This window comes from Lutra lutra, chromosome 6 (assembly GCF_902655055.1).
Source record: "Lutra lutra chromosome 6, mLutLut1.2, whole genome shotgun sequence".
In the NCBI taxonomy this organism is placed as follows: domain Eukaryota; kingdom Metazoa; phylum Chordata; class Mammalia; order Carnivora; family Mustelidae; genus Lutra; species Lutra lutra.
In genome coordinates this window covers 108,420,167-108,434,072 of record NC_062283.1, presented here as the reverse complement: position 1 = coordinate 108,434,072, position 13,906 = coordinate 108,420,167, and the positions used below count along the sequence as shown (strand labels likewise).

The window sequence follows — 13,906 nt, the reverse complement described above, 5'->3', positions numbered from 1 at the left end:
TATTATAAGAAATATTTCAGAAGCATTTATCTTACATAGTAATTTTGGTATATATACAAAAATGGCTATTTCTTCAAGATATGCTCTAATTGTGGGAGGATGACACATATGTTTATAGCCTGAGAGATCAGCAGTGATGGAGTAAAAAATTAATAATAATTTCAAAAGTGAAATATTTCTTTCCAATATATGTAAGTGTATGTATTTCTTTAAGGCTGAGTCAAATAGGTGGAAAATTGATTCAAGGCAATTTAGTCCATGCAATTATGGCCAGTTTTCATAAAAAATACTGATGTAGTTGAGGCTGATGTGGTCTGTGGTAGACTTTTTTTTTCCTTTTTTTTAAATTTTAGTGGTCAGGAGAAGTATTTTAGGTTCTCCACTTCTCTTTATATTTATTTACATCTCAGTTAAAATTTAAGGCTTTATAATCTCTCAGCTGTGGTTTTTGTTGTTTTAAAGCTTATGAGGAGATTTGGATCCAGTCCCCTGCGTCTTCCTTGGGGGCTGGGAGGCGCATCTGCCCTCATCCATGTGGAGCCGCCAGCCCCACAGCTGAAGCCGTCCTGTCCTCTCACTCACATTGTTATGCTTTTACATAGACTTTGAGGAAGGAGCATGAAGTTAACCTTTAGAAGGATTGGATAATTAGGAAAATATTCTTAAAATATGTTAGATGCAAAAATGATTTTTTTTCTTTGAGGAAAAACATAACACATGAGGAAAAAAGAGCAGAGACGGTCAGTACCTTTTAAGCAACCTCAGTTTATCTGTCTCTTTTTTTGTCTCTCAAACACAACAGATTAACAATGTCAAATGTGTATTTTTCTCCTAGCCTCTGTGATATAATAAACGAGATGCAGTGGGCTTGTTGGTACATTTTGGTGACTAATACCAATGGACAAACTGACAAATCGATTAATAGGGTAAAAAAATTAGAAGGAATATTGTTATGCTGAAAAAATTAAAAAATTAAAAAAATTAAAAAAAAATTAGAAGAAGGGAAATTGATAATGACCAAATGCAGTGATGTTCATTTTTTAACTTCCTGGCTCCTATTTTAAGAACTCAGGGAAAATTGATAAGCAGCTTAGCTTGGTGGTGTTTAACAGCATGGGGATTCTGAAGCCCAGGGTCCCAGCCTAGGTGTATGGACAAGTAACATTATGATCACAGGAAACTTAAGCCTTGGTTTAAAAGAAAACATAAGATTGGGATAATAACTACATGAGAATAAAATGAAATATGCATATAAAATTCTTAGTCAGCATACATAGTATGCACTCAGTAATAAAAATAATGGCAATAGTAACACATCTCTATTTAGATAAGGCACCATTATATAAATCTCTACTCTTTTTTGAAATCCTATTTTATTTTATTTATTTTTTTTTAAGAATTTTTTATTCATTTATTTGACAGAGAGAGATCACAAGCAGGCAGAGAGACAGGCAGAGAGAGAGGAGGAAGCAGGCTCCCTGCTGAGCAGAGAGCCCGATGCGGGGCTCAATCCCAGGACCCTGAGATCATGACCTGAGCCAAAGGCAGCGGCTTAACCCACTGAGCCACCCAGGCGCCCCTGAAATCCTATTTTAAACGAACACTTAAAGTATTTAATGTTATTTAAATATTGTTTAAATGAACAAAGAATGAAGCTATAATGAACTCACAAGAATTCCTTTGGGATAGTAGAGGGGGATTATGAATGAGTTTTCAGAGATACCCTTTCTTTTCCTTAGTGTTATCCAACAGTGTTCATTTGTACTAAGCCAAAATGGCACTGTCAGAAGTATGTTCATTAACTTTGTAGATTCCACTAAACCAAAGAGCATAGAAAACAAAGCATGATGTACTTCTTAGAGAACAGGCTGTAACTTCCGTGGGGCAAGGTGGAGATCTGTCAAGAAATAGATGAGATGTCGGGGCGCCTGGGTGGCTCAGTCTTGTGATCTCTGTCTGTCAAATAAATAAATAAAATAAAAAAAAAGAAATAGATGAGGTGTTATTAGTGTCAATTACAAGATGGTATAACTAAAAATATCTTTTAATGGAGATGATTAGACCACTTGTAAAAATCCCACCCCCAGATTTCTGTTTAAATTAAAACATTTATTTCTACTACATGAATAAAATTTAATCTCATTAGCGCCTTCCTGTAGTTGTTAGCTCTGGTTAGACATTCACTGTAGGGCTCTGACCAGGTCAGAACTCAACAGAAAACAGAGGAAAGAATAAAATTTTCAGATGAGAGCCATAAAGATGATCCAAAGAGAGACAAAGAAAAATACAGAGGCAGAAAAGTTAAAGAAGTGTGTATTACCTAAATCTGAAGAAGAGAGGGATGCATAGGGGCTTAATGGCATTCAGGTGTTACAAGGAACTTGACAAGGTAGAAGTTGGTTATTAGCTGTTACCCATTTCCAAGAGGAACAGGCATTAAACCATGTGACAGCGTTAAAGGGAAGAGCTTTTAGTTCAGAGGGATTGTCAAACAAAGGACAGGTTATCAACAGATGATTCAGAATTTCCTTCTCTAGTGATATTAAATGCAAAACAGATTTAATTATAGAGTTTAAACAGGGGTGGGGAATTTTTTTTCATAGCAGATGAATGTCTAGGTGATTTCTGAAATTTTCTTCTAGCTTTGCAGCTAAGATAATAAAATACCTGAGAAATAGGGGAGAGGAACACTTTTATAATTTTGTAATTTTGTACTTACTTGTAGTTCTTCCACCATTTCTGTTTTAATGGCCTTACTTGACATTTATAATATTTGATAAGATTTTTTTTGTACTCTCCAGATTACTCGCCTGAAGATAGATAGGAATCCATTTGCCAAAGGCTTTCGAGACTCTGGGCGTAACAGGTAAGACTTAGTGAAGAACATTCTGGTTCTGATAAATACATTCGACTTCTTGTTGTGAATTTTCCATTACAAGGTAAACAGTTAACCACTGACGTGGTTTTGAAATAATTTTCTGATGAGGATTAAAATTTGTCGGTACCGCTGGGCCTTGGATGTACCTTATTTTTTAGCTTAGTGCCATGGCCTGCCCATTTCTAAGGTGAATTTTGATGTGGGATGCTGGGTGAAAAATGCAAGTTCTCTGGGTGCACAGTGCATGCTACCTCTGAAGGGACCTTAAGGAAACCTGTCTTTCCGGCCCCGGGACTTCGATATTCCAAGTCAGTAGCCTCACTACACCTGCTGTTGTTCTTTAATTTACTTAGTGATGTCACAACAATCTATTGATTCTGTCTTCGGAATATGATGGGGTTCCGTTCCCTCAGATTTCCAACTAGAATATGAAACTAATGCCCCATTACCAAGGGAGCTGATGTTCTTTAGTTTCCAAATTTGTCTTGGCTGCGCTGACAGCCACACACTTGTTTATTTTCTCTGTGTCGTGTTTTATGGTGTTTGTACAAGGAGGGAGAGCAACCATAATGAATTCCACTCTGTTACTTTTATCAAAAAGCAGATCACCGTTGTCTGTGTGCCATGGGTTTTTAATTTATGGATGTGATTCTATTCCAATAGAGTTTGGTGCAATATTTTCTAAGATAAGTATTGATAGTAATAGAGAGTAATAACAGACTAACGTTCTCCAGATGCCTTTTCAGGGTAAGACTTTGACTTAAATGTTTTTAAAGCTTTTAAAAAGAAATATTTGAGAAGTTTTTATTACTGTCCTCCAGAAATTATTCTAAGACTTCTTGAAAATTTGGTATTCTCGAAAACTTGGTATAGGCTACCTCTATAGGAAGTTGAAAGCCCCAGTTGTTTTGTTTTAGGGACAGTTTGATTTAAAATTGTAGAGAGAGAACAGTCAGCTGGTAGTCTAGATTTTTAGTCTTCTAGCCGATTATTTGGGTAAAGCTGGTGCAGACAGAGATCTTTTCTCAGAACACTGCCAAGTGCTTGCAGAATATTCTTGTATGCAGGGACATTGTTTAAACACCACAAAGCATGAGGACTCGAATGCAGCTGAAATGCATTGAGAGTAGAGTAGCCTTTAATTTAGTGCAGGTACATCAACAAAACGATTAACAATAGCACTAGTAATTCCCCTGGAATTCTTTATTCTGTAGGAAGATTTGCAGTATTCCTATAATACCTGTTGTCTGATATATTGAAATCATTGTCTTTTTAGGTGTTTTTGATGTGAGAACAACTCTGCATGGCTTTTGTTATGTTCCATTGGCTCTTGGTTAACTTTGCTGTCCAGAGGCATTTCTAAAAGCTGAATAATTTAGTAACTGAGAAGGTCACTCCTGAGGGACTAATGGGAGCCTTTGGGGTGACTTCTTTTCTACCTTGAGAAATGCTTTGATGGAATCTTCTTGTGGTTTTGGTGGTAGCAGTATAGTATTTGTTAAGGGTCTAGCATTTCTTTCATTTCATTATTTTTTTTAAGCAGCGAATACATTTATAAAAATTCACTGAAACTCCATGAAGGCAGCTCTGAGGTTTGAGGAATACACAGCCAGGAACCGTGTCCAGGCTCTCCTGTAGGATTGACCTAGCAGACACCTCACTGCTCTTGACACTAGGGGAATCTTGGATATGAGCCCCACACACTGCTTGGATACCGTGGGTTCAGTTTTGAAGCAATACGTTTGAAAATATTTTAAAAGGTGTATTTGGATAGACACCAATAGTGAATAAACCTACAAACAGAAGTGAGCTGATAAGATGCATAGGAGAAGTTTTCAGGAAGAATTCTAGAAATGTCAGCATAATGAAAAGGCATTTGAATATGGTCAGTGAAGAGAATCAGTGGGATTGGTGAAAATAAACTACTAAGTCCCTTCTTGGGTATCATGAGGTCAGAATGCTAGCTTTCATATGAACTTTTTCCTTCCATTTGTTTTACAAGGTGTGGCATCTGTGGTTTTTGCTACTATTCTTTCCTGACCCTAAAACTTTTAAAAGTTTTAATGGACACACAGAACATAGGAATTATGTTTTAACATTTTTTAAATTTTGTTAAATTTTAAATTTTTTGCCCTGCTCCAAATGTTTAAACAATATCATAGTACAAGAAAATTATGTTGCCTCTATATAGCTTTCTTATTAGTGAAATGAATAATTTTACTTTTTGTCTCATTAAAGTTAGTTTTCCTGCTTATGATAGACAGGTCTTCAGTGCTCATTTTGGAAGGCTAAATATTTATATAATATTTGTATACAATACTATTTAGAAAGCTAATTTTCATATTTTCCATTGATAAATGCAAAAACTCATGTATAGAGAAGAGGGAATTTGGTCAGCTTTACAGATTTCTAACTTATGTATTTTCCTTAAAAAAAAAAAAGTTTAAGTGATATGTAAGACTTGGAGGGTGCATTGGTGTTGCAGGCTTGGGAAAGGAGTGATTTTTTTTTTTTTTCATATAAATAGAGAAGAAAGCCCATGAGAAAAAGTTCATTTTATTTCTTTAATACCCCTGGTCTGTTGTGTGATTGTTACTATTTTTCAATATAAACTGTTTTTATTTTTCCCCATATATGAAATAAGCAAATTAAGCAGCACAAGAAATTAACATGGACTTGTGATTTTTTTTAACTTTATAAAATAATTTGCTTTAATTAAAAATTATCCCTTCCTGGTTATTTATGGTTCTACAGCCTGTTTTATAGGAATCAGTAGCTTCAGCCCTTAAAAGCTCTCCTGCAAGACATTTGCTACGTGAAAGAGAATTTATGTGCTGAGAATAGTTTCATTCTTCAGTTAGGCCTTAGGTTTGACCCTATAAAATTTTTTACTCAGGAAGGTACAGAAATTTCTTTGCTTTAAATACTTCAGGAAAAACATAACCATTTTACTAAATAAACTTGGCCATTTGATAGCATAAATTAGGGTGGTGATAAAATGTGGAAATTGTTCAAAGGCATCTTGTATAAATTATCGCCTTGGCTGCACTCCTGCGGGAGGTGCCTTTTATCTTTCCTTTAACTAGATGGGAAAAGTCTCTATTACTGGAGAAAATGAAGGTCTTTTTTAAAAAGTCCAGATTCAGCTACTAAATATTTTATAACTGTTTCCTGCAAAATATCTGAAATCCTTTCTGGAACTTGCAGCGTGAAACAGCAGCCTCAAGAAAACTGTCAGTAGCTCCAAGTTGGATCACTTGTAGATATGTCATCTTCAGAACCTTCTCTTTAAAGCTGAAGGTTACATGTTTGTGGTGATCAGTAATGTCTCCTCAGGAATTGGGTGTATGGATTTGTCTTTGAAGCATAATGGAGTTTACACTGCTAAAACACATAATGCAGTAACGCTCGTCTCCATAGTTAATGAGTGTCTAAGTCTAATGGATGCTTATTAATTACCTCTTAGCAAGCTCCCCTCGAGACCACTCCATGACCACTTTGGTATCCTTAATATTTAAATCTAGGATTATTAAAACTCATCTATGTGGTAATAAAAACATTCTGTAGCATTTAGAAAAGCTTGTTTCTAGAAAGTTATAAAACCTGACACAAACTAAATAAAGAGCGATCAGATAGATGGTGCCCAGCATTCATCAGTTGAGTATTAAACATAACCTGCAGGAAACATGGGGTTTTGGGACTGAACAAGCGGCCAAACGGCCCCCAAATCAATACTTTAATGTGCATAATATATTGTTGAGTCAATCTGGCTTGCATTTGGCTCATAGTCAGCCACAGATATGATGTCTGGTTTTGGAAAAATCACTTAGGAGCAAACAACTTTAGAGCTAGGAAAGGATGCAGAACTTTCGTAGTCTGCTCCTGACTTTGTGGGAGACTGAAGTCCAGGGAGGTTAAAACATTTACTTAGGGTCATACAGTGAATTTTAAGAAGTTGGAGCCACACCCCAGTTCTCCTGACCCCCAATCCAGTGTTCTCACCATGGAATAGTCCTCTCTCCATAGATCACTGATTACATCCAAAGCTAGATTCTGCACTTTACGCTCCATGCAGCCCAGGTGGAAGGCAGGTGCAGATCCACTTTGTGCCCTGCTCTCCCCTTTGGCAGCCCCGTACTAGCACCTGTGTGGGGCTGGTGATGGCTTTTGCAAGTGCTCCCACAGCAGCACTCCCTGAACTTGTGATTTGAGAGATGAGTCAGGTCCATGTGTCGACTCCTACGAGGGCAGTGTATGTATGCACACGAGCTTGGGCGTGCCCTCAGTACCACCCCCCACACACATACACTGCTGTCTCCTTCTAGCACTAAGTTGGGGTAGTGACGCTCCATGGAGTCATGAAGGACATTAGCACATCAATGGAGTCTATACTCTGAACATTCAGCATGTAAAACCTTAGAACAGTGGGCCAAGTTGTGTAAGGTGGTTTTATCTGCCATATCACTTACTTTGAGTATCTGGAGAGTTTTCACCATGCTGTGTAGGTGGTAGGACTCTGGGGCAAAAGGGTTCCTCTAGCCTTGGGCTCATAGTTCTTGATTTAGGGATGCAAGGTACCCAGAGGAGGTAGCAAGTTGAGTGCAAGTGCTTAAGGACCTGCTCTTTTTATTCGTTTTTTAAAAGATTTTATTTATTTATTTATCTGACAAAGAGAGAGATCACAGGTAGGCAGAGAGGCAAGCACAGAGAGAGGGGGCGAAGCAGAGAGCCCAATGCAAGGCTCGATCCCAGGACCCTGAGATCATGACCTTAGCCGAAGGCAGAGGCTTAACTCACTGAGCCACCCAGGCGCCCCTAAGGACCCACTCTTGAACATTTGCCTTAAAAACAGATTATCTGTGTTGAATAAAACTGTTTCTAACAATCACAAGAGAAGTCTGAATATTGTTTGATACTCAGAATGCAGATATTTTCTACAACAGAGCTGTATGTTTTGTGAAAATCACAATGTTAAGATTAACAAATTGCTTAGGGCTTTGGTAGTTGAGGGAAGACTAACGAGGTCTTAAGAATGGGGCTAGTTGAGTGAAATGCCTCAATTCCAGAACCTAGAGGACTTAGTTTTACTTATATATAAATATTATATAGTGATATAAGGAAAGGCACTCTGGATCACTTATAGGAAGAGACACATACATTTATATATGCAGAGTAGTTACCCTTGTTTTCAAACATATATAGATAGATAGATAAATAGATATAGATAGATATATAGATATATCTGTATATATCATATAAATAATTTACAACCAACTTATCCTGTCTCTTTAAGTATCCATTCACTAAGTGTATGTAGGGACCAGAAAAGAATGTTTGATGCTAATACCAGAGCCATACATGGTATGGTATGCCGGCATGTGAGATCACCTTTCTATACTCCTCCTGCATGTTGGGCTGAGAGGTCAGTGCTGCCCCCCGACCCGCCTGGACTCCCTGTTGCTGAAGGGAGAGACTATCCTGGCAGCACTGGGTGTGATGGAGATTGTGCCCCTCCCCAGAGAGAAGCTGCTTTTCTTTGGATGAGAGCTCTTCTAAAGCTGGCTACCAAGGGACCAAATGATGGACAGAAATGTCTCTTAAGAAAAAACGGCTTTACAGGGTCAGTCTTTTTGTGGAGAAGCCTTCCGCATCAGAGAGAGAAGTAATGTTATGGGGGAGGGGTGGATTCCAGATCACACCAGAGCCTTGGACTCCCATCAGCTAGGATGGGCCTCACCTGAGCTCCTTAGCACAGAGCGACAGCTTCTTCTTCTCCGAGGTTGGCTTAGTTTTCTGAGAATGTTAACAGCATATCTTGGGTGGTTTCCATCATCCTGTGCCCTGGTGACAGAATGGTAGCCCATCTCTGAAGCTTTTCTTTCTGCCTATGCCAAGCTCTTGCCCTACCAATGTGGGGGGACACTGTCAACAACAGTGAGGTGTTCTGAGCTGCTTATTACTGCTGAAAGCTCCAACTGCTCCTAATGAGGCTTCTTTTGTCCACCTCCGTCCCAATTCTTCCATTTAGAATGGGTTTGGAAGCCCTTGTGGAGTCATATGCATTCTGGAGACCTTCACTACGGACTCTCACCTTTGAAGATATCCCTGGAATTCCCAAGCAAGGTAAAACACAAAGTCTCTGGGGTCATAGATGCAGGCGGTTCTTGACTGGAAGCTCAGGTGCTGAAAAATACGCTTGACGTCATTGGCTTCTGCAATGGCGACCTCATCACCAACATCCTTTTGTTACGGGATCCATCTTTTTTCTGTGAGGAATGGGAATGGGGACCAGAAAAATGGCTCTTGTGGTCATAGGTTAAGTCTTGGATGTTTCAGACTGTCAATATATTTCAGGACTTTTACCTCACCCTTAAATCTCTTGTTAGAATTAGAGCCAGACTGTGGGCTCTTGTGCCAAGCCCACCTCACAGGGAATCGCCCGTGCTGGTCCCAGTTCACCCTTCCTTGCCAGCTTCTGTCTTCGCTTCCTTCAGCAGAATGGCCTCTAGGCAGGGTTTGCCTGTTGGATTTATGCTGAGGAGGTCAGGCACGCTCAGGCAGACTTTCCTGGGCTCACCTCTGAGTGATTCCCCCAAGCTCAGGCTACTGGTTCCTCAGAGGGAGCTGCATGCAAAAAGGATGACGCTTCCTCCTCTGCTCAGTAGGTAGGACCCTCAGCCCATTCCTGCACTCGGGCTTTTTACGCCTGATCCTGCCCAGCACCCCAGTGACAATTAACATGCTGGGCTTTAGATAATTATCATTGACTGGATTGGGCTTTCTGATTATTTTGAGAAGCTGTATAAAACACAGTTGCTGGAGCAATGAAGGCTTTACAACCTGTCCAGTCTGTTGGAATTCTCCTCTCCCCCTAAGTTCTGTCAAGTTTGCAGACATCAATCTGCCAGTGAATCCAGAGAGTGGGAGATAGCCACGACCATCATTATTGTTTGGACACAGGGTCAACCACCCTCTCCATGTCACAGGACTGTTTATCTGGCAGGCGTCTGCTCTTGCACAAGCTTGTGATTCACCAACCTGTTTCTGGTTGGAAATGAGAGTTTTGAAGTTCTAGACTATTGCCTTCTTGTAATAGCCCCGTGTGGTCTAGCCATTGAGGCACATAAGCTTTCAGTGGGCAGCTGAAGATAAGTTTGAGGCAGCGTGTGTCTTTGACCAGTTTGGCTCTTCCTTTGGAATTCTTTCCATTTTCACACAAGAAAACATATTGATCCAGAGCAAGGTCTGCTGAAGGAGTGAAATACGGAAAGAAGAGAGGTGATGGCTATACTTTTGGAACAACATACAGAGTAAGATGTAAGTTATAAAGATGCTAGGGAAGTCAGTGTTTGTAATATTTATTATAGAAAATCAGAGAACTCGAGGAAAACTAATGGAGGGAGAAAATGTGAAAAATCTATGAGGCAGTGTCCTGATACCTTCTGCAATTAAGAAAAAAAAAAAACAGTGATTGCCTTGGTCAAGATCATATGCCTTGGAAATATTGAGAGGATTTGTGTCTAAGATATTTCAGTCTGAATTCAGTTAAATTGTAATTCCTTGAGAGCCAAGACCCTCTCCTCTTTATCGTTCAATGTAGGCTTCCTTGTGACAAGCTGGGTCTAGCTCATGTTCACCAAACTGAAAGGAAAACAGGACTGTGGAGTCGCTGCTCTTTACATTTCAACTTCTTTTGTAGGAAATACAAGTTCCTCCACGTTGCTCCAAGGCTCTGGGAATGGCGTTCCTGCCACCCACCCTCATCTTTTGTCTGGCTCCCCTTGCTCCTCCCCTGCCTTCCATCTGGGGCCCAACACCAGCCAGCTGTGTAGCCTGGCCCCGGCTGACTACTCTGCCTGTGCCCGCTCTGGCCTCACCCTCAACCGATACAGCACATCCTTGGCCGAGACCTACAACAGGCTCACCAACCAGAGCGGAGAGACCTTTGCCGCGCCCAGGACTCCCTCCTACGTGGGTGTGAGCAGCAGCGCCTCAGTGAACATGTCCATGGGTGGCACAGATGGGGACACTTTCAGCTGCCCACAGACCAGCCTGTCCATGCAGATTTCGGGGATGTCCCCCCAGCTTCAGTACATCATGCCTTCACCCTCCAGCAACGCCTTTGCTGCTAACCAGACCCATCAGGGTTCCTATAACACGTTCAGGTTACACAGCCCCTGTGCCTTGTATGGATATAATTTCTCCACATCCCCCAAACTGGCTGCCAGTCCTGAGAAAATTGTTTCTTCCCAAGGAAGTTTCTTGGGGTCCTCACCGAGTGGGACCATGACCGATCGGCAAATGTTGCCCCCTGTGGAAGGAGTGCACCTGCTTAGCAGTGGGGGTCAGCAGAGTTTCTTTGACTCTAGGACCCTAGGAAGCTTAACTCTGTCATCATCTCAAGTGTCTGCACATATGGTGTGATGAATCCTGGAAGTTAAAGCATACTCAGATTGGTCTAATGTATTTCCTTTTTCTTTTTTTCTGAAAGCAATATGAAAAGAAACTTATCAGTAGCTTGTAAGATTTACATATAGTAGGAAATGAAGGCTCCCTGAGTGTTTCGACTTTCTCATGGTGAGACTGTAATTATCTATGGTATATATGTAGACCGTACATAGCACGTGGAGTTTTGCAGCCTGCAAAACCACATCCTCCCTCTTTTGTCCCCCCTATTTCATTTAGTTGCACAGAGTATTGGCATAAGTAGTACGCTTAACCCAAATTCTCAGACTCTTTTAAAAACCAAGCACCAAACTTAAAACTTGGCAGTGATACTAACCAGACCAAGACTTATAACTTAATTTATCAGAAAAATGCTCTACACAGTTTCATACTTGAGTGTTGATAACTAACAGTAAAACCAGCACCCAGAGTCTTGTGATTTCTGTTACTCTTGGGCACAGTGTGAGAGCCTAAAATGCCAAAGCCAGCTGAAGTCTAAGTATTAGTTCTGAGCTATCTGTAGTCATGAAGGATTAGCTTTTGTGTTCCTGCTTGCTCTTGTCTGTCACAGGTATTAGATGATCTTGGTTCTGTAAAAATTCTTGACCTATTATTATTTACTTAGGTAAGGTGGAAGAGAGCCTTGTACCTTCTTTCCACTTTCCGCTGGGTATGTAAGAGGTATTTATTCATCTGCAGAGAATAAATGTCCAGTATTTTGGATGTTTTGCTCATTTTATTTAGTTAAAGTACACCGTTAAAGAGAGTTCTGTAAAGATTTTTAAATTCCGGTTTTCACCGGGGAGGGAATATATGATATGAGTGGAATGCCAAAAAGAAAATAAATCCACCTCAAATTCTTTGATTCCAATGAGAAATGTCTATCTTTTTAAATCAAGAGGAATGATATTGTCAGCTTTCCCTTACATTGTTATAATGTGGTTTTTCATTGAGGATATTTTTTACATTTTGTTTTGAGATTCCTGGCCTGCGGTCTATAAGGAAAAAGGCATTTATGCTACTTATTTATGTCTCCCCACTCCTACAAGTTGAAATCTCCCCTCCTCCTTAACCTTGTTTCTCTGTCTGAGTCTTTCCTGAAACAAATAGATTCTAGGCCTTTATGGTATTAAATAACGCTGTAAGGAATTTCAGGGGGTTATCTGCAGCAATCTGTCTTTTGGGGGTTGTAGTGCAAAGGCCAAAGCCCATTACCATAAAGACCCTCTTAGAGGATGAAGGAGGAAGATACTAATTATGATAAAGGATCTATAAAACTTTTAACCTCAATAGCATTTCAGCCTCAAAACCAGAAAAATGAAAGGTAGATTAATTTTTGGAAAAATCCCTAAAATAATGTATACATGGTTTAAGATTTCAAAACAAGTACCTTTGATAGCACATTAGGAGATGACTAGGAAAGGCTAAGAGTGCGTGATAAGGAGCATTACCATATGTCTGTCGAGAAATTAAAAAAATAGTATGTCTGTTCGTTGACTCATTACCTTTCATATATCTGTCAAGCTAAAGCAGACTTCCTTTCCAAGCTAAGTGAGATTTCCTTTCAGTGCTAAACAGAGTTGCTTTAACTCATCTCTAGTTTAGACGGGGAAATGGTGTAGCTCTCATTTGCTCTTTCCTTTAAAACAGCACGGCTGTTAGATATTTAGGCAGATAACTGTTTGAAAAGTATTGGCGCAGGATGTGACTTTTGTTTATGGATATTGATAAATATCCTTGTGGATTTTTTAACAGCTCATCAGTTTTACATTGAAGATTAGCATAAAGGGACATAAAATACTTCCAGTAGGTCGATCTGTAGAAGATGATTTTGTATGGTATTAATAGCTTGACACAAATTTGGGAAAAGTCCTCATGAGCCATGAGCCATGAGCCATGGGAAAAGTCCATCCGAGCCTCAGTGCTTTCTACAATTCTAGAACAAAAGAGTTGTCTATCTTGAGAAAACATGGAAAGTAATGATCTGTACTCATATGTATTAATAGAGAGAGCATTTTCCTTTTTGCTGTTGGTGATTTGAAATGTTACAAAGATATGAGTAGAACTTATTAATTTTTTTGATTTAGCAATATTGTACAAATTGCTGTTTCCTTTAGGTTTTACTGTAAATATTAATCACTGTCACTTCAAAGACTAGCCTTTTATCGTTATGTTAAATGACATACATGCATTGATAATTATAATTATATATGTGTATTTTATTAAAAAGCGCTTAAGAAATTATATATTAAAGTGTGTTACTAAACCCTTTTATGACTTTGGAGGGTAATCATTTAAATTGTCTATAAATGTTGTTCTAAGAATAAGCACACATAGGAACACCCCAAACACAGATTTTGTGGCTTTCGATTACAAGGCATGGAGAAATGGGACTGGCATTCATTTTTCATGTGTTAAATATAATTTCTTGGGGCCCTGACCATGTCATTGAAGGTGAAGCCCTGACAAATGTTGAACACATGAAAATTCAAATGTAAGAAGAGGAGGCCTTGGTGTGGTATGTTTTGTTTCTGGTCCAGGGGAGAAGGGCAAGGATACAAGAATGAGCTGCTTTTATACCAC

The 13,906-nt window shown here is 39.4% G+C and overlaps 1 protein-coding gene across 2 annotated transcripts in view; it reads left to right on the top strand.

Moving 5' to 3' along the window:
• TBX18 (T-box transcription factor 18) overlaps nucleotides 1-13,567 on the top strand; it is a 29,389-nt gene extending 15,822 nt beyond the window's left edge. For both annotated transcript variants that reach the window (XM_047733864.1, XM_047733865.1), the window contains exons 6-8: nucleotides 2,802-2,866; nucleotides 8,907-9,001; nucleotides 10,578-13,567. In XM_047733864.1, coding sequence (XP_047589820.1) covers nucleotides 2,802-2,866; nucleotides 8,907-9,001; nucleotides 10,578-11,302 — 885 coding nt within the window. In that variant the 3' untranslated portion in view covers nucleotides 11,303-13,567. The remainder of the gene's footprint in view (nucleotides 1-2,801; nucleotides 2,867-8,906; nucleotides 9,002-10,577) is intronic.
• Nucleotides 13,568-13,906: the final 339 nt, after the last annotated feature.